This window comes from Lissotriton helveticus, chromosome 9 (genome assembly GCF_964261635.1).
Source record: "Lissotriton helveticus chromosome 9, aLisHel1.1, whole genome shotgun sequence".
NCBI lineage: Eukaryota > Metazoa > Chordata > Amphibia > Caudata > Salamandridae > Lissotriton > Lissotriton helveticus.
The window spans coordinates 691341794-691369005 of record NC_136070.1 but is presented as its reverse complement, the minus strand read 5'-3'; the positions used below and the strand labels follow the sequence as shown (position 1 = coordinate 691369005).

General features: G+C 46.9%; 1 protein-coding gene across 2 annotated transcripts in view; it reads left to right on the top strand.

Moving 5' to 3' along the window:
• The window catches only part of DPP3 (dipeptidyl peptidase 3), a 468907-nt gene extending 460230 nt beyond the window's left edge, over positions 1-8677 (top strand). For both annotated transcript variants that reach the window (XM_078660787.1, XM_078660788.1), the window contains exon 18: positions 7105-8677. In XM_078660787.1, the coding sequence (XP_078516913.1) occupies positions 7105-7262 (158 nt within the window). In that variant the 3' untranslated portion in view covers positions 7263-8677. The remainder of the gene's footprint in view (positions 1-7104) is intronic.
• Positions 8678-27212: the final 18535 nt, after the last annotated feature.

Below are 27212 nucleotides of genomic sequence, written 5' to 3'. Positions count from 1 at the left end.
CAGTTGGAGGTCCCCTGTGTTGATGTGCCAGTGATCTGATAGAGACATCAAGCAGCAGATTCCTTAACTTAGAATATCCCCAGGCGTCAGACTGGATCCGGAAACCTTTTTCCCCCAGCAGTACCTCTGCACGCCGAGGGCGGTGTCGCCCGGCTCCGTCCTGACGTCGACGACGGAAGTGATGTCAATGGAGCCATATAAGACCCCCTCAGCGTGCTGATGTCAGTTTTTCTTCTTTTCCGCGTCCCAACGCAGATCCGGAGTTAAGCAGTTCCTCTGGCCTGTTTTCAGACCTTTGCGACGCCTTTCGCGTTTTGAACAATGTGCCGATGCCTGCGGGCTTCAAAACGTGTGCGTCCTGTTTGCGGCAGATGTCGGCGATTGATCCACACAAGATCTGTATGTGGTGCTTGGGCCAGCACCATGACTCTGCCGAATGAGACTTCTACCGGCAGCTGAAGCCAGAGTCCCTGTGTGAACGGCGAATAAAACTGTTGTTTGCTCGGATGTCCTGGTCAGAGCCCTCGCGGCGCCGGCTTCCGTCCCCAGTGGAGGCCTCCTAAAGCGAAGGTCCTGTCTCAGCAGACTAACATCAGTTCCAGCTGCTCCCATCTTGGCGTCCCACATGTCATGGGATTGTGTAATGGCCGCCAGCAGCACTGCATATCAGGGCCAGGCCCAGGAGCCCCCGCCAGCTCCGCAGGCCCCACACCAACATTGGTAAACTGAGCTATAGTGCCCTGTTTTCCCGCAGCACTGAGATGTTTTTCTGTAGACCTGGCTAGACTGTCATGCCATCGTTCGTCTAGAAAGGTATTCTGAAATCTTCAGTGGGCTTGACGTGCCAGACCCCCTCATGTATCTCCCAGGGGTCTCACGAGCAGTAGTCTGTGAGCATCTCCACTCTGGTACCACTTGTAGCTAGAGGCAGCCCGGGACATCGGCATGAAGGTTCCCCTATGACGGCCGCAACAACCTCAGCTTATCCTCAGCCTTAACCTGCACTGGGGCCACTTCCACAACCAGAGGACTAACTGCAGCGCAGACCCTCTAACGGTGTCTTGCGCTGAGGATTAGATTGTCCAGCTCCGACTTTAGGCCACACATCAATCGGGGTTAGACTCAGATGAACATATGCAGTGACAGACACATTTAGAACTGTAGCCCAAGAGACCTGTCCACAGTGATATTCACATTCATCTAGAAATCCTCTAGGTCCAAGCAGGGGGCGGCGTGTAGCATGGGAGAACCACAATGTATCATTTATGGTCCTGGTCCCTGTCGCAGCCTTGGATGTCACGATACCGCAGCCCAGGATCTCACACAACAATGGGAGCCCATGACACCCACTCTGCCCCCAGTTCCCGGAAGGGCACCCGGTTCCACGAACACAATCGATGCCCCATCTCTTTCCCAGACCGGTACAGTGAAGCCAGGCAGGCTCCAACTCCAGGCATCAAAGAATGGGAGATAAGCACACTCTGGCCTAGCGTCAGGCAGATGAATATCAAGCCCCAAGCTTGTTCCACCAGGGGCCGGGCCAGCACACACTCGCGCAGTCGATCTATCTGCTGCAGCCCGTTGCTGCAAGCAAAATCAAATAGCAGTAGGTCCCATCTACTCCTCCGCCGCACTCCACCCACTGCAGGGCCATACAGACTCAGAGTCTGGATAGGCCCTTGCACCACACTTGCCCCAGCCATGCGCAGCGAAGTGAACGGGGTTTTTCTTGCAGGGCCTTTGCGACCTAGACGTCCACCCACCCCCAGACACAGTTCTCACCTCAGCAGCCGCAGCTCCAAGTCCTGCGCCAGTCATAGATCTGCCGCGATCAGAGCACTCTGTGCGCCTTCAAATGTGTCCTTTTTGACATGGTCACTCCCACTTTTTGCCCTAGTACTGATGCTTTTTGACTGAAAGTGGACTGGGTCCCTGGCCCACAATGCCTGTGCTCTTTCCCTTAAAACAATGTAAATGTATAATTGTAACCCTCTTGGGAAGGACCACTATACGTTCATAGTAAAAGGTACCCCTGGTACCTAGGGTATTGGTACTAAAATGTGGTCCAATATGGTTTCCGCAAAGGTCTGGGTACACTGGACCAATGCGTAAATCTGGACCTTTTAATCAGTAAATATACTGTGGCTAAAAGTGGCAACCTTTTTTTATGCTTTGCTGATTTGAGCAGCGCTTTTGATTTGGTTAACCATAGTATTCTTTGGGAGGTTCTGCTCGAAGCAGGGGCACCAAGGGAAATAGTGTATTTTTTAGCTAGACTATACGAAAAACTTTCATGTAAAGTCCGTTATGGTACCCTTGGCGAATGTACCCCATTTTTTAAAGTGTCTCGGGGCATCCGTCAGGGTTGCGTTTTAGCCCCGCTTTTATTTTCCCTTTTTATTAATGGTGTAGACCGATCCCTGACCAATATTTTAGCAGATGCCCCCCTGATCGGTGGCAAACCTGTTCCGCTGTTATTATATGCGGATGACGCTGTTCTTTTATCTCGAACACAGTTGGGCCTACAGCGCCTTATTGATAACTTCGCGCAGTTTATACAAGCTAGGCGGCTTCGTGTGAATAAAGCTAAGACATACGTGATGTCATGTGGACAAGCGGCCAAGCAGGTAAAACATACTTTCTTCCTAGATAAGGAAAAGCTGACCCCCGTTAAATCTTTTTGTTATTTGGGAATAACATATAGTAACAGTGGGTCTTGGCAGGCGGAATTTGATGCTGTAAAAACAAAAATGTTACGGTCCACTAGTAGCATTTTTCGTTTTGCTTCTAAACTCGGCTCACGAAGTATCTATGATATGATGAACATATATAATGTATGCTGTGTTTCCTCTGCTCTATATGGGGCAGGGGTGTGGGGTCACTGTGGGGGTACTCTTCTGCAGAAGGAGGAAAACAAATTCTTAAGGAGGTTATTATGTGTTCCCCCTTCCGCCTCCATACAGTTGATCCATGACGAAGTCGGGATTGAGTACATCTCTGACCTAGCAGCAGTTCGGCCACTTTTATTGTGGCGATCTATTTGGGTAAAACCGGAGACACGCTTTACTCAGGATATTATCCTTGACTGTATAGGTTTGGACCATTCCTCACGGGTATCATGGTTAAGATACATTCATCACTGGTATCTACTTTTGTTCAACATCAATGTATTTCGTGAGCCGGAAAAGGCTATATCTATTCCAAAAAAAGAGATTAAGATAACATTTCTCAATTTTCGTAAAGCCGAGCGAGACAAAGTTGTTGGAAATCTTGCTACTTTGAAATTTTACAAAGATTTAAATTTAGTCTCTGGTCTACAATCTTATCTTGTATTTGTGACCCGCTCTTCCCACCAGTATGTTTTAACACGGGTCAGATTGGGTATTGTTCATCACTTGGTTGCTTTTCCAAGCACAAAGACTAGTTCAAACACACCTTGTCCGTGTGACGGTATTTCTCGTCAGAATAGTTGTCATTTTTTACTATTTTGTAAATTTTATAAGTATTTTAGGCTCAAATACCTTAAACCAATTTTTCTTAAATATAACATCAGTACTGCGCAATCAGCACTGATATTTTTATCCTTATTAGCGAACGAGGAGATTTGTTTCTTCCTGGCTACTTTTATCTTAAAATGTACAGCTGCCAGGAAAAGTATTATTCTTTAATGTTGTTTACTGACCTGTCTGTACTTGCGCTATACAGCTGCCAGGGTCTATTTATGATGAAATTAATGTTATTATCCCTGTCTGTATACATATGACTATTCTTCTTTGAATTTTATATTATTGTTTGTATTAAGGTATTTACGTAGTGCCCCACAGTATTTAATGATTATTTAATAATTTTAACGTACAATCCCCGGAAAATGCTTAGTAAGTAATTTCTATTTGATCCCCAGTTAGTCCATGTAAGAACGTCGTATAATTTATAAAAAGATGTGTTGACCTTTAGAGGCATGTAAACCTTCTACTTGCTGCACTTTAACTTTTTCCCTACTTTAGGAAAGATTATTTTTTTTTTGTGATTTTAATATTTCAACTGTGTCTATGCTTGTATGATTTGTATGTACAAATCGAATAAAAGCTTTTGAACTTGAACTTGGGTCTCTACGAGTTGCAGCATGTATTATGCCACCCTAAGGAACCCATATACAAACTGCATGCAGACGACCCTTGCAGGCTGCTTGAAATGGTTCAAGCGATCCTGAAAACATGATATGGCACACTTAATGTGTGCCATGCCAATGTGCACTGCATATACTATATATGTCACCCCTACAGCAGGTCTTAGAGCTCTAAGGCAGGGTGCCTTATACTATATGTGAGTGCACATCTACATGAGGAGAAATGCCCCTGTCATGTCTAGTTTCATTACTAGATATTGCAAGTGATCAGGAAGTCATCTTAAGGACATGTACTGGTCACAAGTTACCCAGCATGATTGCTCTATTGAACCTAATGGTGTGTGGTATCAGTCACCTTGTCTTAACAAATCTGTACTGATGGCAGTACTAGATGTATTATGATGTGCACACAGAGGGCACCTTAGAGGTGCCCCCTGAAACATACTGGTCTCATAGTGTGCTGGCTGACAGGTATATTCCAGCTTTCCACCACAGACTAGTTTCGGACCCCTTGCAGGTGAGAGACACTTCTCTCAGACGTAAGAAACAATGCCTGCTCCGATGGAAGGTGATCACATATTCCTCCAGCAGGAGAGGTGGTGAATTAGCATATCGTGACCAGAGGCTTCAAAGCCTCTACCTCCTTTGATATGCAACAACATCTTCCCCTGAGACCTTGGCAATTCCTCCCCTTGCCCTGGGCCCAAATGGCACCAGAGCAGGGGGAAAATTAGATCGTAGATGTGTTGCACTTTCAGACTAGGCACACGCCTAAAGTGGGCCACTTGAAGTGGACAGCCAAGAAAGGGTTTCACCATTTTGGATTTGATGAAATTAGGAACTCTGGGTCAGGATTATTTCCACTTTCCACAGAAATTGGACACACAGGGGTTTAGTCACCCTAGAGGTAAGTAGGCCATTGGCTACTACACTACACTCCCCTTAACACCCCATAAATCAGTATTTAGGGGTCCCCTTGACACCAGAGATTCAGATTAGTCTACCTGGGAACAGGAGGACAAAGAAGAGCTCACACCGCAAGAACAGAAGACCTGCTCCGAAATTGGAGCAAAACTCTGCCTCACTGCTGGTACCTCAACAGTTGCAACAACCTGGCTCTCCCAAAAGCAGTGCATCCTCCTAAAGCCTTGGAGGACTGTCCAGCACTTCGATAAACTTGCAGGTTCTACCTGTTGGTGGAGGAACCACTCCCCTGCTGTTGCAGGCACCAATTGCACTTGTCCGGTACTCCTTTTTGCTGGCCATCAGGCATCTTGCCAGGATGAATTCACTGTGGCTCTAGGAGGTTAGCCCTGTCAGTGAGTTTCGAGACTCTAGACCCTCCAGGAGCCTGACAGTAGCCATACCTTGGATACCAAAGCATTTGCCACAACCAAGGCATGTTAAGTGTCCAGCCCAGACACTACTGCTGCCAAAACCGACCTACAGACGTGAGACTTCCGGATTGACGAGGCAGTCTCAGAGTGTGGCCCGTCTCTCTCGTTTTTCCCCCCTCCTCCGGTCAACCCACGAACTTGAGACCCTCTAAGTCAAGTGACCCATCTGACAAAATACCTCTTCACCCAAGCCTGGATTCACGGAAACCAACGGTATCCCCTTGCTCCAGAGACCCTCCCGAGCCGAGCCCCTTGGGTTTGGCCTGACTTGTCTCCACTTTCAGACTTTCTTCTTGCAGGTAACCTCCCATTAACTTTAACACATAGTGCTTGAGGCTACCTAAGCGACCAGCACCTCTGCATCCAGACACAGCAGGGCAGGTAAAACCGAACTGCTGGTGGTTTCTTGGACCTTGGCCCCTAAGGACCTTAAGTCCTAAAAGGTATACTCAAGAACCATTCGAGTATATGTATGCAGGTTATGTTTCTCCCATAGGATAAGATTACCACATTCAAGGCTCATACCTCAAAACTGTTGTTTGAGCATTTGAAAAATACTTATCTCTAAAAGTACTTACCTGATTCCAATGATCTAGGTGTCTAAAATTATATAAAGATCTGTTATTTTTCTGAATTGGTCTTAGATTTCTTTGTGAATGTGTCTCATTTATTGAGCCCTGTGTGCAACAAATACTTAACCCTCCCCTCTGGTAAGCCTTAAGCTGTTCGACCACACTATCACAAATAGAGCACTTGGGATTATTAAAGTAATCCCTGTAAACCAATAAGGGTCAACTGGACGTTTTGCATGGTGTACTCCTACATTGTACACTACATAAAAAGCCAGCTTCCTACACAGATGAAGTAAGATTTTCCTTCTAAAGCCTCCTTTTAATATTATTTGCTTAGACAATCGGACCAACTGCGCCTCGGGGTGGATGTGGAGCACTGTGTAACCCCCCCCCATCTGATTGTATAGTTCAAAAAAATAAGTTAATAGGCTACGTGTAGTGTATGGCTATTTCAATGTTGTTTGAGAGTATGTGTACGCAGTTCCCATTCTGGTGTTGAGGAATAATTCAAGCATGTGATTCTGTGAAATAAATAAAAGCTGGAAAACTTTAGTTACAGGTAAGTAACTTTTTTTCATCGGTTACACTTCAGGAGCTGGAAATGGGGCAGACAATTGAAGTGATTGATTGACTGGTGAAGAAGAAAGCAAATCAATGCATTCACTAAGGGGGATTCTGAAGGTTTGTGTTTCCTTCGAATTCCTGCCTATTCTACTCCCAGTGCAGGCCAGAATCGTTATTAAAAATACCTTGTCTCAGTGAAGCTCTTTAATTCGCCCTTTTCAGCCTGTAAGGTTGGCTGAATAAATCTGTGTCACATTTATTGTTGTACTATTAGAGCAGATTTTGGAGGGGTTTCAGTGGGAAGAAGGCAAGGCTTATTTTAAATGGTCTACATCTGACATCCATCTTCCTTGATTCTAATCTTCTGACATACACGTTCAAATGTTATTCCCAAAATAAATGAGACTGCTAACTTCTTCCACTTCTCCAAATTCCCCGTCCGTAGGTGCAGAAGCAGAAATGGTGGAGTATGAAGGCAGCGCAGCGGGCCTGGTTCAGTCATTCATTGACCGCTTTCCTGAAGATGCTGAACTAGTGGAAAAGGACTTGATAGAGCTGTCCCGTGGCGATGCACACTTCTGGAATCTTACTACCTCAGATTAACAGAGGCAATGTATGCTGGTTACTGTACAAAAACAGTGAAAAAACGGTCTGGGCAAACACTGCTATTGATTTGTGGATGTCAATTTGGAAATGGACTTTAAAATGCGCGCCTCCAAGTCTAATATGGGGTTCTGCATTTGAAGATCAACACCTTCTTAATTGTGGGTAACTTTATGCTCTTACTGATACTAGCTGGGACTGCTGCCTTTAATAGAGGCTGTTAATGAACTACCACACCTCACTATTGTGAGTTCATGTTCTTTTAGAAGCATCATTTTGTTGTCCCTCTTAATTTTAGAAGACAACGTTTGCAGTTGGTTTTGAAATAAAACTCTTTAACAGGCTTGATTATGTGCCTATTGCCAGTCCTGCCTTTCCTCCTAACCGTTCCTCAAATGGGGTTTGAGGAGTTGAACCCTCAGCTATCCATATCCATAAGCACTCGTCTCAGACGGAGAGGTTCGTATTCTCTCCACTTGAGCAAATTAGCAGAGAGATCTTAATGCAGTTGTGGGACAGTTGCCATTTTTGGAGTAGGCCATGGCTTGTGGGTCTTGAAAAAGAGAGGGCGGGATGGGCACCGAACATTGCCTGTCAGCCGAAGGGTGACACTGGAGTGTCTGTACAGTTTGATTATCACCTTGTCGTTGTTCAGCATATGTCATTAGGCTAATAGCCTATCGTTTCACTTGTGGTCCATTGGGAATTCACTCTAGTGGCTGTATCTGCAAAGGGGGTGGGGGAATAGGTACTTGGTGAATGCAGCCAGCAGAGGTTTCTAATAGGTAAACAATATCCTCTAGCATTACGGTGGAAAAACGACAGACCATTGAGACCTCACCTGCAAATTTTGTATCCTCAAATTAAGAATTTACATTCCTTGCAATGCCTTCTGGCCTTGCTACACCCACACAGGTGGTTCTGTGAAAAAACATAATCATTTCCTATTTTTATAGTAGCTGACTTCCTGACTCAACCATGTGGTCATCACTCCGGAAAGAGCTGTCACCAGTGTCAGAAAAGCAGCAATGGGAAGTACTAGTGACTAAGCTTAGTTGGTGTCCTGCCAAAGATAATCGGTGGCCATTATATGGCGATATAGTTTTGCCAAACTTTTTGCTACACCTAAAACACAAAACTTAAACATACTTCCCAGGTGTGTGGCCTTAGCATTAGGACACTTGTTTGCTAAGTTGGTCACATGCCCTCATTCTGTTCCCTGACTTGTGTAATTATGTCTTATCTGCTTATCTGCACACTGGTCTTGATTTTTTTCGGATTCCCCCTCCCCCTTTTGATTTTTATCAGTCATCTGCAGAATAAAATAGTTTTACATGTTCTATTCACTTTTCAATTGTGTGCTTTCTTGCAAAGCTGTTAATGTTCTTTTAACGCAAATAAAAACATTGAATATATCTGACGTTTCTTTAGAGTAAATGTAATGTATTTAATGGTTTGCTATTGCACCAAGATGGAATTACTGTGCTTTATAAAGACTGCAAATGTATAAGCATTAAAATGTTGTAATGATCACAATTCTGGCAGTATATATTAATATTACAATATAATATATCCGGGAATATCAAGAGGTCCAAATTAATCCTAGTACAGGCAGTAAAATGGGTTTTTGAAGTGTTATTAAAGTTAAAAGATTGGGTTGAGTTCTTAGTCAGACAGGCAAATATTTGCATATGTTTGTTTCAGTACCTGCGAACAACTGATTTAGCACTTTGGAGGTTCTGAATTGTGATTATTATTTTTTGGGGGGCAATATTTATTTTAATTTCACAGTCTAGTATGCACCATTTACCTAAAACACCTTTATGGAACATCAGGAATATAGTGAAGTGTAAAAGTACAATAGGAATGAATATATTCAGAACCTACAAACCAGTGCAATAAAAACGTAGATTCTTTCCAGAATACACTTTTATGTAAAAAAAAAAGAAGAAAAAAAGGTCCACCTAGTGTGTAATGTACGTTGGTGGGTGGTAGTCCTAAGAGGGTGTGGATAAACGGACAAAAGATGAGTGCAACATGATCAGGTGCTATTAGAAAAACAGGAAGCCCACATCCACAGTTGACCACTAACCTTCAATGCAGGATAATACTATCAGAGTGAGAGTGTCAATGCAGGTGCTGCTTGGAGGAGCATAGATTTGGGGGTACCAGGCAAGGGCAGAGCCACACATCCATTATCACAGGCATTGGAAGTCAAATAGCTGCTCGTAACAGCGTTGCACATGGACACCTACACAGTGTGCATTTCAGCCTGCCATCAGTCGCCTTATGGCGTTGCGAGAAGAGGATCCAATGCCTGTTCAAAGGTGTCCAGATTATCAATAATTGTATACATGATTTTTCATAGTGGAGAATTCTGGAGCATTCAGCCAGCAATTCCTCCAGTGTTGTAATAACATAACGTTTATTTGTGAAGTGCATGTTTACCCAGGGGTATCTTGCCACTGAATAATAGATGTTTGTTACCCAACTCAGTTGTACTCAGAAGGATGAAAGGCTGAGTCGACCCACCGGGATTTGAACCTGTGATCATGAGGTTGAGCACAGGCCCCTACAGTGAATGCATTAGTCCACTAAGCCACCAGACCCAGCCTAATATGCAGAACTTTCCTACCGCCAGGAAGGTCGTTATGCATCTGCACTTTTGTACAGGAAGTACATCAGAGATGTCATGTAGAATGGCCAACCGGGAAGTCTGTGCTATGTGGGCGGAGAAGGCACCAGCTAGCGTGGACCAGGTTTGAAACTAGTATCGTAAACACAATGTGTGTGTCGTATACTTGTAAAGCGCACAGCTGCCCCAGCAAAGGGGCGTCCCGGCGCTGTATACCGCTGGGGAACCCGTCCTGGCTTTCCCTGTGGGATGGTCCCTACTGGGAATCCCCAAGGTGGAGCCAGGCATCCCCGGCGTTGATGGGACCGTTGTGGAGATTAGGCAAGCTATTGCCCAGAGTTGCCGAGTGGGACCCCAGGTTAGAGTAGGCACCGAGGCGAGAATTGTCGAGTCCGCTGACATTGAGCCAAGATGACGGAGTGCTCAAAACTTTTCAACCTCTCACCCACAGTCAAGCTATCTGGGTTGAATCCATCGTTCGTTTGCTCACTATGCCACCCCAGTTTGGACCCAGCCATTTGCAGATCAGTCTTGACCCTGCTTCTCATGGGAACGGTCCAGCCGAACTGCCAGTCAGGTCCTCCCCGGACAGGAAACAAGCATCCTGGAACCGGTTTCGGGGTATCACCCCTCATCAGCCGTCTAGTTTGAATCCAGTGGCACGGTGAGCACAGGACCTAAGTTCACGCATACCCTTGGCCATTTAGGACGAACATAGCAAACACAACACGATAAATAGGTCCAAAACTGGGGTGGCATGGTGAGCAAAAATACGATAGATTTAAACCAGTTCTGTGACTGGGGGTGAATGTTTGACAATGATCACCATTCCGTACCTCATGTTTTTGTTTTGCTAGAAACCAGTGTTGACAGACACCCAGAGGATAAGTACAATATCGCAAGGACACTTTTAAATGCAGATCCCTCACCTTTTGGAAATCCCTAGGCACTTGATTGGTTCTGTATATTTTCACAGCAGTGCTCCTGCGCAAATCTAGTTGGTGCTGTGCGACTCTACATTGGCTTTGTTCCATCCCAGGGAAAGGAGCCACATATAAGCACCACTCCTGCTCGCTTACTTTACTTCCTTAACTTCCACAACTTTACTTCCTTAACTTCCACACCTTCAAACACAGATCAGGACCTCCACTCTCTTTTGTTTAAATTGGTTTTTGACATCGTTCACATCGAATTTCAGTGTGCCAGAGAATCATGTTCCCACTGAAGACTACAGAGTTCAAACCACCTTGAGACTTCCGAAAGCAGATATCCATGGCAGTCCTGCACAATGTGTGTCTTTGGTGTCTGGCCTCAGAGCATGACTCCAAATCGTGTGGAAAGTATGCTCTCATGCACCCAAACGCAACCCTGGATCATGAAGCGAAGCTGCAAGATGCAAAACATCTAAAGAAGTCGCAGACCTCCTGTAAGTGATGCTCAGAGTTGACCCACAAAGTAGAACCTGACCTTCTCTTGAGGCCAGTTCCAGTACAGAATTGAAGAAAGCAAGAGGAAACATAAGAAGACTCAGCCCTATCCTGCCATTCTCTTTCTAATGAGTAGTTGAGAGGGCAATTGGTCTTGCTTCCAATCCTCCCTTGAGGAGCCGATTCCACAATTGTTCCCAATCCATCCCCCGGGCCATCAACACTGCAGCAAGTTGAGGCCTTTACGGAGGTCATACTGCATGTTTTTAGCACTCTTCTAGCTCCCTCTGGTGTGTCTTCGGGCCCCAAGGATCTGCAGTGCCATTATTTGAGTTGCGTCTGCAGATCTGTCATCTGTGCCGTTTGAACCCCGAGAACTTGCCTTGATTCCACATCGAGATTCAGTGCCGACTCCCATTCCTACTCTGAGACCTACACTACTCTTTCATTAATGCTGATACTGCTGGCTCTGGACCCCAAACCAAATGCGTCTGGACCCCAACCAAGTTCACACACTAAATCCATTCCGGCATAACCTGTTCCTGTACAGTCTGCTTCTGATATTGTACCTTTACAGAAGTGGACCCATCTTCAGAGGTCCCACTATCCTTTTGGTTCCAATTCAGATTAGAGCTAGCCTCCACCCAGATAGGACTATGTTGATGGGGATAATTTACCCTCACTCTGATATTAGTTTATATATGGATTTACAAATGGCCAGAGGACTTAATATTGCCCCTGACACTGTGGTGGTTCCCTTCTTGGTCCTCCAGTGGAAAAGAGCACTCCCTTTGCTGTGGTGATTCAATGTGCGGCTCAGCTCCAGGAACTGCAGCTGCCTTCTGTTGAAGTTAAAACTAATGTCTTTAAGGAAGTCTTGCAACCTGAGCTTGCTTCGTCTGTATCCTTACTCCCATTTAATGAACCCCTCACTGATGCTCTGATGGGGCACATGGTCTAAAGTTTGCTCTTACCCACCAGTGAATAGAGAGGTGGCCAGGCACCACAGACCAGCACCAGGCGACCCTGATTTTTGACGCAGCATCCAACTGCAGAGAGTATGGTGGTTCTAGCTTGCACTAGCTAGGTGAACCCAAATTGTAACCCTACATGGAATCAAAGAAGATTGAGGTGTTCAGGACACAAATGGTCTCATCCGTCAGCTTGGCTTTGAGGTCAGTCAGTGGAGTTTGGCTACTCGACTGCTATATGCACGCCTTCTGGGACATAGCCAGTGAGATCTTGCTGGTGGGCTCCCAGCCTAAACCTTTAAGGATGATTAGGATGCGTCCAAATATGTAATTTGTGCCAACCTGGTTATGAATGATGGCTTGAGCAGGCTGTTTTTTTCTGTGTTTCGGGGAGAGTTTTATATAGCACAAACTCGACCCGAAGGCATCAGAGCACTTTACTTGAGCACCAGTTGCCTTACAGATGGACACATTATTTTTTTTAGGTACAGGGAGATGCTCAGATTCACAGTAAGTTGAGCATCCCTGCCGAGACTCGAACCCAGTTCCCCAGCTTCGAGGTGGACCATTCTTGCCGTTAGGACACCAGTCTGGTGCTACGGCACTATGCAGGGATGTGCATTATGGGGTTTTCAGGAGATATGCAGTAATCGCCTAATAATATGTTTTTGATTGATCCTGTTTGGTGAGAAAGTTGATTCTGCCGTATAACGTTTTAAGTAAAGTTGAGCTACAGCACATTCTCTAAGCTTTTCACTTCCTACAAGACAGTTTCCTCATTTTTGGACTGTCAGTGGCTATTACAGGGAGTTGATGTACATGCGGTGTAAGGCCCCTCAATCCCAACCGCATTCTTTTTTGTGGCCAGGGTAGGGGGATCAGGCAGACACCATGCAGGTTCCCAAGGACCTAGTTCTTCTCAGATCCCCTCCCCTGCAGCAACAGCCTCTAAACTGCTTTTGTTTGTCCTAAGTGGTGCACATCTATCCTGCTAAAGGCAGTATCCACCATTTTCTCCAGGTATGGCAATCCATCACACCTGACATATGGGTCCTCCGGATAGTCCAGCAGGGCTATGGTTGTCCATTCCTTTCTGACTCACCCCTGCTTCCTCCCACATCAGAGCAGGTCTCAGAGGTATCCCTTTTCATCTTACTGCAAGAGGTATGAGTTCTATTTTCCAAAGGAGCCATCTGCAGTGTCCCAGCATGAGACTGCACGAGATCTGCAGTGGTGACTGCTTCACTGCAATTAGACAAATAACAGACACTTGTATGTGCCACACTTAGAAATAATGGTGGTGAATGATTTGTCATTTCTGGGTTGTGCTGGTAATCTGGGAGAGGTGAAGTTCAGATGACTGATCTGCGGCGGAAAGCCAGCTCCATATCAGTCTATTGGACATGCAACCTATTCGCCTGGCAGTGGAGGCTTTAATGCTGTCCTTTTAGGCTGATTCAAGTTCTTACAGATAATACCACCACCATGTGGTACTGCCACAAGCAAGGTGGAGTGCAGTGCCAGTAGACATTGCTCTCCAGGGTTGGCTGGTCCATCTGGAGATTTTCCTGATAGTGAGCCACCTGGTGGGATCTTCAAACGCAAGGGCTGATGACCTCAGTCAAGTATGCCTGGTATATCTCAAATGGCAGTTGCACCCCAAAGTTGCACTGGGCATCTTGTGTAGTGGAGAGAATGCTAACTGGATCTTTTTGCCACCGTCGAATGCCCAGTGTCGAAACGGTTTGTGCATTGGAGTTTTCAAGAAGATTCTCTCTAGGAGATGCATTTCAGCTACAGTGGAGTATGGAACGCATGTACACCTTTCCGCCTCTGTTCCCCATTTTATGAAGAAGATCATGAACGACTTGGCACAAGTTATCCTAATGACTCCTTGTTGAACCAGGAAAGTGTGGGACTCAGAACTTGTGCTCCCAAACATGCACAGTCTACACCTCCAGGGATGAAGATTGAGCTGCAGCATTTGACTTTGTTCAGTTTTCCAACTGAAGCTGTGCATGTCATATTTGCTACCAAGCATCCCTCTACGAAGTCCATTTACTCTAGACATTGGAACACAGTTGTGGCATGGTGTGCAGGCACGCAGCACAGACCTCTTACAAGTCTAACAGTTAGATGTGTTATTGGAATCCTTTATTTTTAAAAGGAATCTCGCCCACTAGATTTCACTAGTGGCATGCTCTAGTTTAAATAATTTTTGTTTTTGGGTTATTCAAACTTTAAAACCATGAGCATATGCCCACTTGTGCTGTTACACAATACTGGAGAAATCTTATGGCATAAAATATGATAAACTGTTGGGTTGCTCACAGGCGGCTTGCTTCCACATATCAGTTCACCCATTAAGTGGTCCACGGTTCTCGACTCCCCATATCCATAGTGACTCCATAATGTCATCCCTGATGAGGGATACAAATCCCTGGTGTCAGAATCTGTAGCGGGAATTCCGTTCTCCTACAGAACTGTGCATAGAGATTTGGAACCTTAGTGAATTAGGATGACCCAAAACTCACCTCAGTACCCAAAATCCCCTTACCAAGCTAGCTACAGTGTCTCATTGGTCATAACAAACTCCCAATGTTTGGACAAACCAGAACATTAACTTACAATACCTCAGGTCACGTGGAAGACATGAGCACTCTTTCGTTATACAATCATTTCAAACCAGAACGTGGAGTAAATGAGGACACGTGCACATTTGAAATATTTATTTACTAATGCCGTCTTCTCAAACGCAGTATCTTAGATAATACAAGGAAACATAATATCAGAAGCAAAGTTTTCAGCATAGTTACTAGTCCATAGAAAGCAAAAGGTGACAGCATGCTAAAATACTGTAATGAATAAGGGTTAACAACGCCTAATTCTCACCCTCCCTAACTAGCATATTATATTAATATCTAAGAAGGTCTCTTTGGGTTTTAGCAGGGCGGCCCCATACCTCAAGATCCTAGTGTGAAGAGATCACATCAGCTTCCACCAGCTCTCCGCATGCGAACCGCATCAAGTGTGTATGTGTTCTCTAAGCAAAGCAATATAAAACGCGCCTAAAGCCAGAATTTGGCAGGAGCTGCACTTATGTTATGTCTATGAAGGTGCGGAGATCAGACCTCACAACAATTCTGTGTCGAGTTATCCTTGAAGCTTCAGCACTCACTGTACAGACCTAGTTTACCAAGCAAAGCTGATATCAGAGCAATAACATATTATTCCCATGTAAATCACAACGCTCTTCTAGGCTGAAAGCTAAATCAACAATTATGTGCCGTGTGCAGAAGCAGCAAAAGGAAAAATGGTGTTTAAACATTTAATAAGCTCATGCTAACTTAACACGGTTTATAGATAAGCAGTAACTATGAGACACCCCCCCCCCATGATCCGAGCACGGATAAGATAAGTTAAGGGCCTCCTCATGAAAGCAGAGTTCAAGAACGATGAGCAATATAATAATTTAAAAATTGATGGAATTTTTTTTTCCATGATTCAATTAAAAAAAAGTCCAAAATGTCAATACAGTGTACACCTGTACTCAAGCCAATAGGTCTGGGAGGTGAAAAATTCAAGCAAAATTTGCAAAAAGTTATGTCAGTAGAAAACAAGGGGTCGTGATCTGAAACTCGGAAAGCTTTTAGGGCAAGACCGAATATACAAAATATGCAGCAACAGCCTCCAACATGAAATCACCGTCTTCATCCGAAAACAGTTCAGCCATCCAATTCAATAATGGGAAAGAACATACGTGCTCTTCTAGTACCGGAGCCTCTATCACCATCGGAGGACAACTCGGTGGGTTCTCAAGAAAGCTCTGTGTCAAGAAATCTTGCGCTGCTGCGAGTACGTTCCAATGACCCATTAGTCCATGCATCGCTGCCAAGGCCATAATCCTTTCGCCAGAACAAACCAACTCGTGAGTAACGATGGGACCCATCATCTGATTAATATCGACGTCAGGAGATACCGTCTTGCAGAGACACAAATCAAGGGCCCAGTCAAAATCACAGCTCAGGCAATGAAACACAGGCTGGACACATGTAAAATAGGAAAACCGAAACGATAATCCATATGCCGTGCTTAAAGTCGCAAGCGGCATTCTGCCATAGTATTCAAGCATCCTGTTGCGAAACAGTGCGAGGAGGGACTGCGCGGCTTCTTGCACAGGAAGGGCATCCATTTTTAATAAAGCAAAATATCACCACAACGCCTGCCGCCAATGCCAGCAAAACCGGGAATCCACCAAATAGGCTCGAAAAAATGGAATGGAAGAAAGCAGGAATGACCCCAAATATTTTCTCAAATGCAGTCACGAGACCGCTGCTAACTATCTTAAAAAAGTGCGCGAGCCCAGTCGTGGAGGACGCGTTAAAGATTGAATGAACCAGTTCGCTGAAATGCAACGGCAAATCAGTATTTAAAAGGGCCTGAACCTCTGTGCGGGTGTTAGCTATGTGAAGCACAAATGTTTCTCGAGCCGAACTCCAGGCCACTTCTTTTTGGGACAAAAGAGCTCTTATTCTACTCATGCCATTGAACTCCGCCGTCAAGGTTGGGATGCGCGGCCAGATGGAAACATCCCCTTTCCCATGCGGGGGTGGGTAAAGTACATTTTTGCAGCAAAACACACGTTCAGATACGGTCACCACATAAGCAACACCTTTAATTAAGCCACAACAACCTTCATTATTTAAAAGTAAATAACTGCCGTTTGCCAGTAAAGTAAAAGTGGGGATGATTGCGGGAACTGGTGTTCCTTTCAAAACACAGGCTAAATTTGGCTGGTCCTGGTTACAAGAACCGTGCAATTGAATGTGTCTGCACATTAAGGAGTGATCCGGTGTCTCTGTACACTCCTCCCCATTCAGATAAACTTCTTGTCCGTCTTTTAAACATCTATAAGTAAATGGGAGGGACCAGACTTCTTGAAGAAAGGCATTACCTAATGGTTCATATCGACCTATAGCAACATATCGCATACAATTAGTAAATTTATATAAAGCAAATGGTAATGTTATCAAACCGTGGATTAGCCACGTTGCAGCAGTGGCCTCTGCCACAGAGAAAGGTAAAGATTCTAACCTCTCAATATGTAACATGGAAAAAGACGCATCACGCATGGAAAGCAAGCGCTGCTTGTCAGTTAAATTAAAAGGGGCAAAGAGGGAGGACACGTTCATGTAGGTCCATGGCACCTTGCCAGACTTCACCGTCTGCAGGGTCCACGCAAATTGCATAATAGAACGCAACTGATTTTGACCATGGTACAACACAGACACTTCATCCTGCACTATATCCACTACAGAGGACACAATGTTATCTAACGTGTAAATGCGGGAAGAAAGCATGTTAATACTATTATCAACAACTGCAAGCACGTTTTCTAGATTAGCTTGATCAATAGCTCTAAGGCGAGTCGCTGCCTCAATCTGAGATGTCTTCCAGATTTCATTGTAAATGGCATATATCCATCTTTTTGATCTACCACTAGCCGGGCCTTTTATGAAATCATTCAAAACTACATCTTCATTCAGCTTTGATAGATGCAGCTTAACCGCAGCCAAAGTAGAATGTTTCAGCCAATTTTGATATAATTTGCCTACTGAATAGGTTGTGACAGATTGGTCAGAGTCAAAACGTGGATCAGGTCTGACCTGTTTAAAGCCATCAGACAAACCCAAAAAACGATGCTGGCATGAATCAGCACTTCTGTGCCACATCAGCCAACCTTTTGGATCCATACTGGATATGTTAAAGGATGAATTTAGCAATAGGGTCTGCAAGTGCCTAATGGAAAACTTAGTAAAATTACTCCAGCCAGAATATTCTTCTAACTCAGGGATAGTAGGTGTATTTAATTTTTTAGAAGTAGCCAATCCGAAGCATGTTGTTTGCGAAATGGAAGAATTCAAAAACAACATATGATTTGGGATGAGGCATGCTCGGTGCAAAGCCTCTGTGCCTTGTACCTGCCAGCTTTTAGAACCCCAAACTGATTTAAGGTCAATAGTTTCCTTCCACAATTCATAGCCGCCAACAGCCAGCTGATCAAGAAAGGACTTCGAGTACAATAATTTTGTATCGGTAAGTCTAACCTTGGACATTGGCTTCTGTGTCATTTTAAAATAAAAGGACTCTGGATTGGACTGATCGAAGTCGGTAAAATAAGTGTACTTTTTCAAAAAGGTACTTGAACTGCCTTGTATAGGAGCTGGGCAATGCTCCCATTGCGTATAATTTACAGTATTCCTTCTGGATGTAGTTTTATGTAAGAAGTGATTGCCAAAATGTTGAAAGCAAAACAAATCACCATAATTAGCAGATTCTAAGTACAAATCTTCAGCATCAAAGGCAGCATAATATTTCAAATCAGAAAACAAAGTCTCCACGGCCTGAACATCCCAATCATCAGAACGTATGTTTTGTTTCACTACATCCCCCATGTTAACTCTAAGCACATTAGGGACATTAACAACCTCAGTAGGGCCATGAATTTGAAATCTAACTGCATCCCACACAATCCCATCAAGGACAGGCCAAGCAGTGATGTTAACAAATGTCAAGTCTCTTTTCAGTCTGTGTGCAGAATGCGAAGAGGAAAGGGGGGCCAAAGTTCCATTGAGAGGTCGAATGCATGTTCTTTCCTCGACATAGTGTCCATTGACAATACGAAAAAAATAAAACACAAAACCAATTGACATAAAAAGGTAAATTGAAAAAAGCACCAGCCAAATATATGTCCAAGGGGGAATCAAAAAATGTTTTTTAAATAAACTGCAAACCGTGAGGGCTTCTTTGAGGCATTAGAAACAGTGTCAAAAGAAAATCTGGATTCTGTGGCCAAACGTGTTTGCAGGTCAGGCATAGATAAGTATGTGGGGTAAGTGTAATCAATGTCATCATGGTCTGTACCAGGCAAAGTACTTAATAAAGGACTGGAAATTGCAGGTAACTCGATGGCCACTTCTGGTTCAGGATTAGAAGCAGTGGCCAAAACAGAATTTCTCACAATGGAAGGACAGGAGACTGCCGGTGTCATACTAAGAAGAATCGGCCACTCTGTGTATCTTGACATTGTCAATGGAGATAAACCTGTTTTCCTTACGACCTGGAAGCGGTGGTAAAATGACTGTTCTTGTGCCCTTCACTCCAAGGACTGGAACCGGAGCTCGATAGGAAGGTCCAAATTCTTTCTTGTTATCGATCTTCTCTCGAACCAGTTATCCAACTTGGGGTAGCCAGCCAACTACCGGGATCTGCAACGCAACATCCGATGTGGAGGGCAAATGTTCCTTTGCAAGACTGTCTCTGGTCTTTTGTAGATCCTGTAAAACATTGCAATGTTCATCTACGTCAAAGTTTGTGGCGCGAGCCACGCAGTCTAGACCATCAAGGTCTGAAGAACCGGGTTATTTAAGACCCAGCGGTGCCAGGGGAAACGCCCTAGTCTCCGGGTCCACCTGTCTGAGTACAGAGACACAGGTGATTCTTGGTGACGTCAAAGATAAATTTTATTAGCTGCAGCTTGTAACAGAGATCCTAGAAGTACAACACGGTGTATGTTCTCAGGAGACTGCTCGCTCACAAAAACTAGTCATCCCTTTTTATACCAAATATTATGCTTCAGGCAAATATCTCTAATTTACAGTTGACCACTCACATGTTTTCACAGAAATAAAAAGGCAGGATCATGATGACAAGCCCATTTTTCAGTTTGTCCAGCCCATAATCAATTATTGGTCAAACCCAACATTCTTGATCAGACAGGTCGATCGAACCCACCATAAAACCGGGCACATCCCCATCGTAAACGGATCATAAAGAAAAGAGTAGAGACAGGTGTGAGCAAGATAAGACATAGTTCTGTAGTAGGGGATCTCTGTGTATAGTCATAATCTAGTGAATAGTGCCGCCCATGTGCGTGGACCCCGGAGCAATCAAAAATAATCTCTTACAGTGTTGAAAAATGCAGAACTGCACAGACACTTAAGCGAGAATTAAAGACAGATAATGCAGCCTATAACACAGGCTACACTGTCCAGTACTTCAACTAGAAATTCCACCAAAAAAATCCACAAAACAGCAAAGCCTGTACAGATTTCCCTTGCTTCAGCAGCAAAAACCCTCTGGAATGATAGAGAGGAGGATCTGGACAGACAAGCCCCATAGGCTGCCATTATGTGGCTCAGAACAGGATACTGTGCCTTTAAGAGAACTTTCCAGAACTTCGCAGTATCCCAAAATGCACTGCAGGTCCCATTTACTTTCAGGTTTTTTTTCCGGCTCCTGCAAGCAGGACCCTGGAGCATTGAGTTCTCCCTTTTCAAGGGTTTATTGGTGATTTTTCACTAATTATTTCGTTTTGAGTGCTTCTAAAGTACTTTAGTGCTGTTCTTCTTGGGTTTTGCTCCTTTTTTATGTCAAATATGCCTGCATTATTTGACAAATGCCCGAAGTGCTCCAGGAAGAAGGCCAAATCGGATTCACATGAGGTGTGTATCCTCTGCCTTCCCTCTTCCCATGTTCCTGAGGAGTGTGAGATTTGTCAAGGCTTCTCTGGAAGGACCCTGAAGGAAAGAAAGAAGATCAGACTTCAGGGACTCGAGGAAAGAAGGCTGAAGGCGCAAGGTGGGTCTGGAGGGGCTCCTTCTACCCATGCTGAGGCCTCTGGGGGGCTCCCCAGGGGCAGGAAGACCAGCAAACGTGCCCACTCTCCGTCTGGGTCGATTGCAGAGACCACGACGTCGAAAGGAATGACTGCGGTCTGTTCCCCGTCCCCCCAGGGCTCTGGGGCGAAGCGCAGCCGGCGCTCGACGACGAGAGATGTGCACAGACCGTCGACGTCTCCAGTGACGATTTCGTCGTCATCCTCGTCGGTCTCGACGTCGAGTGATCGACGTCGAAGGGCCCGGCGTCGGCGCTCGCCGTCGAAGCGACACCGCCGTTCGCCGTCGGCGAAGAGGAGAACATCGTCGTCGAGGGGATCCTCGTCGTCTAGGGGATCCTCGTCGTCGATGAGTGGTCCGAAGTCGAGACGGAAGAGATCGCCGTCGAGGCGGAAGAGGTCGCCGTCGAGGCGGTCGCCGTCGAGGTCGCCGTCGAGGCGGTCGAGGTCGCCGTCGAGGTGCAAGAGGTCGCCGTCGAGGCGCAAGAGGTCGCCGTCGAGGCGCAAGAGGTCGCTGTCGAGGCGCAAGAGGTCGCCGTCGAGGCGCAAGAGGTTGCCGTCGAGGCGCAAGAGGGGTTGCCGTCGAGGCGCAAGAGGTTGCCGTCGAGGCGCAAGAGGTTGCCGTCGAGGCGCAAGAGATCGACGTCGAGGCGTACGAAGTCGACGTCGAGGCATGGACGACGGTCGATGTCGAAGAGACGCTCGACGTCGAGGGGCCGACGCTCGCCGTCTGGTCACCGTTCTTCGACGTCGAAGAAGCGGGAGAGGAGGCCTGATGCCATGGGAGGCTCTCTGACGCCACAGGCTGGTGGTGGATCACCGGGCTCGGTGTATTCCGAGGTGTATACGCCTTAGCAGGTTACGCCTCCGCCGCCATTGCCGAGGGGTCCCCCTCCGAGGGTTCCTACCCCTCCGCCTTTGCCTCCGCTTCCGCAAACCGTACCTCAACCTCAGGTGCCACTGAAGCCTCCTCCGGTTCCTCCGAGGTTGTTTTCGTTGCCCAGGTTTCCGACACCTCCCAAGGGGACTCCTAAGCCGCAGGCCCCGGCCAAACCTCAGACACCCACGCCGGTGGAACCGGCGGATCGCCCGAGGCCTAGGAAGTCAAGATCGCGCTCCGGACGGAGAGGTAGATCTAGGAGTCGGCGCAGATCCTCCACTAGATCTAGGCGCCGCCATAGGAGGCGAGGGTCCAGGTCACGCACGGACTCCTCCAGGACTCGCTCCTATTCGCCGACCTTGTCGGATTCCCCGGGGACTAGGGTGTCTCCGGTGGACGACATCAGCACATTCCAGGAGGTTCCCCTGAGGGGGGCTACGAAATTGGGCATCACGGTGACGGCTCCTACACCTACGACGTCCGTGATATTCGAGACACTTCACAAGAAGCATCTGTCTCGCCCTCTGCCGCCTTTGGTGCCAGGGCTGGTCGAACCTGCGGAGGAGCTGTTTCTTACGCCTGCGGTGGTGAAGGCCGCTCCCTCCCGACTTCTGAAGAAGTATAGAGCACCGGATTCAGACCCAGCCTTCCTGAGGATGGACCCAGTGCCCGACTCAGTTATAGTGACGGCGGCCAGGAAGTTACATTCTACCTCCCCGTCCTCCACCGTGCCGCCTGATAAGGAAAGCCGATGGATTGATTCGGCTGGGCGGAAGGCTTGTGGAACTTCTTCCACGACCATGAAAGCCTCCAGCGACTCGGCGTTGCTGGGGCAGTACAGCCGTGCCCTGTGGGACTCCCTGGAACAGTTCACGGACCTTCTGCCACGTGACAAGAAGGAGGACTTCCTAGAAATACTTAAGGAAGGGATGCTGGTTTCAAACCAGGTCATCAGCGCGGCTGCGGATATTTCGCTGTTGGCAGCCCATGGTTACTGTCACGGGATCAACCAGCGCCGCCATGCTTGGCTCAGGCTCACGTCACTCAAGCCAGAGGCCCAGCAGCGGGTGGCCAATCTGCCCTTTTCCGGAGAAACACTGTTCGGAAAACATGCCGATGATGAGATGGCCTGCATGAAGGCGGAGGCGGAGACCCTGACGGCTGTGGGCTTGGAAAAGCCCAAAGAAAATAAGTCCTACCGCCCGTTCCAGAGACGGTTCGGTGCACAGGGGAAAGGACGAGGCCAGTCTTCAGGACAGCAGCAGCAGCAACAACAGCAGCAGTTCCGGAGACCCTTCCAAAAGCGCCAGAAGGGTAGAGGTGGACAACAGTCCTCTACAGCTAACAAAGGCCCGGCCGGGTCTCGACCCTGAGCGGTTACTTCCCCTTCATCCGTTACCCGCTCCGGTGGGGGGAAGCGTTCAACTTTTTCTGGCAGAGTGGAGAAAAATTACTCAGGACAAGTGGGTGCTGAATATTGTTTGCAATGGATACAGTCTTCGGTTCACCAGCCATCCTCCATCGATTCCTCCGGTCAGCTCGCAGTATCAACTGCGCGAGCTCCAGGCGGAGGCCGATATCCTGTTAAGGAAAAGGGCGATAGAAGACGTACCTCTGTCTCAAAGAGGAAGAGGTCTGTACTCCCGGTTCTTTCTGGTCCGCAAGAAGGACAAGAACGAGTTCAGGCCCATTCTGGACTTGCGAACAAATGGATTCGCAGAGAGAAGTTTCGCATGCTGTTGTTGCATCAGATTTATCCTCAGTTGCAACAGGGAGACTGGCTATGTGCAATAGACCTACAGGATGCATACTTCCATGTGCCCATTGCACACAAACACAGGAAGTTCCTGCGATTTCAAGTCGGTACCAATCACTATCAGTACACAGTACTTCCGTTCGGGCTGAAGTCTGCGCCCAGGACATTCTCGAAGTGCATGGCAGTGGTAGCGGCACACCTGAGGAAGAACAAGGTGTTTGTCTACCCGTACCTGGACGATTGGTTGATCAAGGCCTCCTCCTTCTCGGAAGCTCAAGCGCACTTCCAGAAGACGTGCGTTCTCTTGAACAAGCTGGGGTTGCACATCAACATGTCCAAGTCTGTCCTGACTCCGGTCCAGTGCATTCAGTACTTGGGGGCCACCATCGATACGAGGTCAGCAAGCGTGTCTCCTTCGGAGGAGCGACGATTATCGCTTCGTCGGAAGGCTCAGGCTCTTTTGACCACTCCTTCTACAACAGTGAGGACGGTGTCTTCTCTACTGGGATCGATGGCCTCTTGCATCTTCCTGACGCCACATGCGCGGCTGCACATGAGACCGCTGCAGGAGTGCTTGGAGGATCAGTGGGACCAGAGGAGAGGATCTTGGGACGACAAGATACGACTGTCTCTGCATGCTCTTCAGTCTCTGAAGTGGTGGTGTTCAGCGGAGAATCTCCTCAGAGGGGTTCCCTTCCACAAGGACATTCCCACTCAGACTATCGTGACGGATACGTCTCTCCAGGGCTGGGGAGCGCACTCCGGAGACTTACAGATTCAAGGGACGTGGTCCCCGACGGAGTCCACGTACCACATCAATTTCCTGGAACTCAGAGCTGTTCACTTGGCACTGAAGGCCTTTCATCTGTCCTTCCAGACCAACTCTCTGCTTGTACAGACGGACAATACGACCACGATGTATTACCTCAACAAGCAGGGGGGCTCGCGATCACGCACCCTGTCGCAGGAGGCGCAGGCGATCTGGCACTGGCTTCTAGCCAGAGGACTGACGATAACGGCTACCCATCTGCCAGGTGTGCAGAATGTTCAGGCGGACGCACTGAGCAGACTGCTCCAGGAAAACCATGAATGGGTCATAAACGACGAAGTACTAGGAGAAGTCTTCGCAAGGTGGGGAGCTCCAGACGTAGATCTGTTCGCCACCGCAGAAAACAGCAAATGCCGAGACTTCGCCTCCAGGTACTACCAGCCAGGGACGCTGGGGAATGCGTTATGGATCAACTGGTCGAACAGCTTTCTGTACGCTTTTCTACCCATTCCCTGATTCCGACGGTTCTCATCAAGCTGTCCCAGTCCAGGGCGCGGATGATACTGATTGCCCCGGAATGGCCCAGGCAGTGGTGGTTCACGGACCTGCTTCACCGGTCTCTCCTTCCTCACATGAAGTTGCCGTGCAGGCCGGACCTTCTCACGAAGTTCGGGGGGCTGATGTTGCACCCCAATCTCTCGTCTTTGAGTTTGGCGGCATGGCTCCTGAGAGAGTGCAATATGGCCATCTTAATCTCCCAGAAGATTGCATGGACATACTGAAGGAGGCTAAGCGACCTTCCACTAGGACTTCTTATGCTTACAAGTGGAAGAGGTTTTGTATCTGGTGCAAGTCCAAGAACTATGACCCAACGACGAGTAAGGAAGATGTCATCCTTCCATACCTTCTACATCTGGCGCAGTCTGGCCTTAATGTTCATTCCATTAAGGTCCATCTGGCTGCATTGACTGCCTACAGGAAATGCCCTTCACAGACTTCCTTCTTCCAGATCCCTGTGATCAAAGACTTTTTGGAAGGCTTGAAGAAAGTGTTTCCTCCTGTCAGGCTTCCTTCGCCTTCATGGGAACTGAATGTGGTGCTGTCCAGGTTGATGAAGGAGCCTTTTGAACCTATTCATAAGGCTTCGTTGCAGCACCTGTCCTGGAAGGCGGCGTTCCTCGTGGCCAATACATCGGCCCGCAGGGTGAGTGAAATTCAGGCGTTGTGTTGCCAAGAACCTTATACTGTAATTCATGCTGCTAAGGTTGTTATGCGTACTCACCCTAAGTTTCTTCCCAAGGTTATTTCTGATTTTCATGTCAACCAGACTATAACTTTGCCTACGTTTTTTCAGAATCCTTCATCTCCGGCGGAACGGTCTTTACATTCCCTGGATGTGCGGAGGGTGTTGAAATTTTATCTGGATAAAACCAAAGATATTCGTAGGTCGGACCAATTGTTTATCAATTATGGAGCAGTCAGGACAGGTCTTGCTACCTCTAAGCAGTCCATCTCAAGGTGGATTGTGTCCTGCATACAATTGTGTTACCAAAAAGCTAATAAGACCTTAGGGGGTAAACCTAAGGCTCATTCCACCTGGGGCAAAGCTGCCACGACTGCTTTGCTCCGTAATGTTCCAATTGCAGAAATCTGCAAGGCGGCCACTTGGAAGTCGGTTCATACCTTTGCTAAGCATTACTGCCTGGACACTGATGCCAGAGCAGACGCTCAGGTTGGGCAGGCTTCGCTGCAAAATCTGTTCGCACAATAGTGGTGTTATTTCTCGTTTCTCCACCGCCGCTTTGGTGTGGGGATGGGCTTGCCATTCTATTCACTAGATTATGACTATACACAGAGATCCCCTACTACAGAAGGAGTAGTTTCTGTCCTGTAACTCCAGTTCTGTAGTAGGGGTATCTCTGTTATAGTCATAAGCGCCCGCCCTCCTCCCCGGTGGAGAGAGAGATATTCATGTACGGAATGCTACAGGTCTGGCGTGTTACGCCTTCAAAAAGAACTGAAAGTAAATGGGACCAGCAGTGCATTCTGGGATACTATGAAGTTCTGGAAAGTTCTCTTAAAGGCACAGTATCCTGTTCTGAGCCACATAATGGCAGCCTATGGGGCTTGTCTGTCCAGATCCTCCTCTCTATCATTCCAGAGGGTTTTTGCTGCTGAAGCAAGGGAAATCTGTACAGGCTTTGCTGTTTTGTGGATTTTTTGGTGGAATTTCTAGTTGAAGTACTGGACAGTGTAGCCTGTGTTATAGGCTGCATTATCTGTCTTTAATTCTCTCTTAAGTGTCTGTGCAGTTCTGCATTTTTCGACACTGTAAGAGATTATTTTTGATTGCTCCGGGGTCCACGCACATGGGCGGGACTATTCACTAGATTATGACTATAACAGAGATACCCCTACTACAGAACTGGAGTTACAGGACAGAAACTACTCCTTATGCGCAATAAAAGGTTTGATGGTGTTTCGTGTCTCGATCCGTAATCTCGATCAGCTACTGGGGAAGGGACTGATTAAACCAGTTTGGCTTCAGGCAAGAGGGTCGCTCGTTCAGGTCATTCAGAAGACAGCTAAAGTGTACGTGTGTTTGGAGACTCGTTCGGCCACTGTCACCGGCCTATGTGAGGACAACCACAAAATGGCTGCCGTACGCAAGATGGAACCCGAGGGTTCAGAACGGACTCCCTGATTTCATGGTGATCTCGAATTGGACGAAAATACTCGCACATCTAGCACTCGCCATATTCGGTCTGCTGATACCAAAATCGTCATGATACGACGACTTTTATAACACGGTTCAGAATTGCAATACCTCAGACC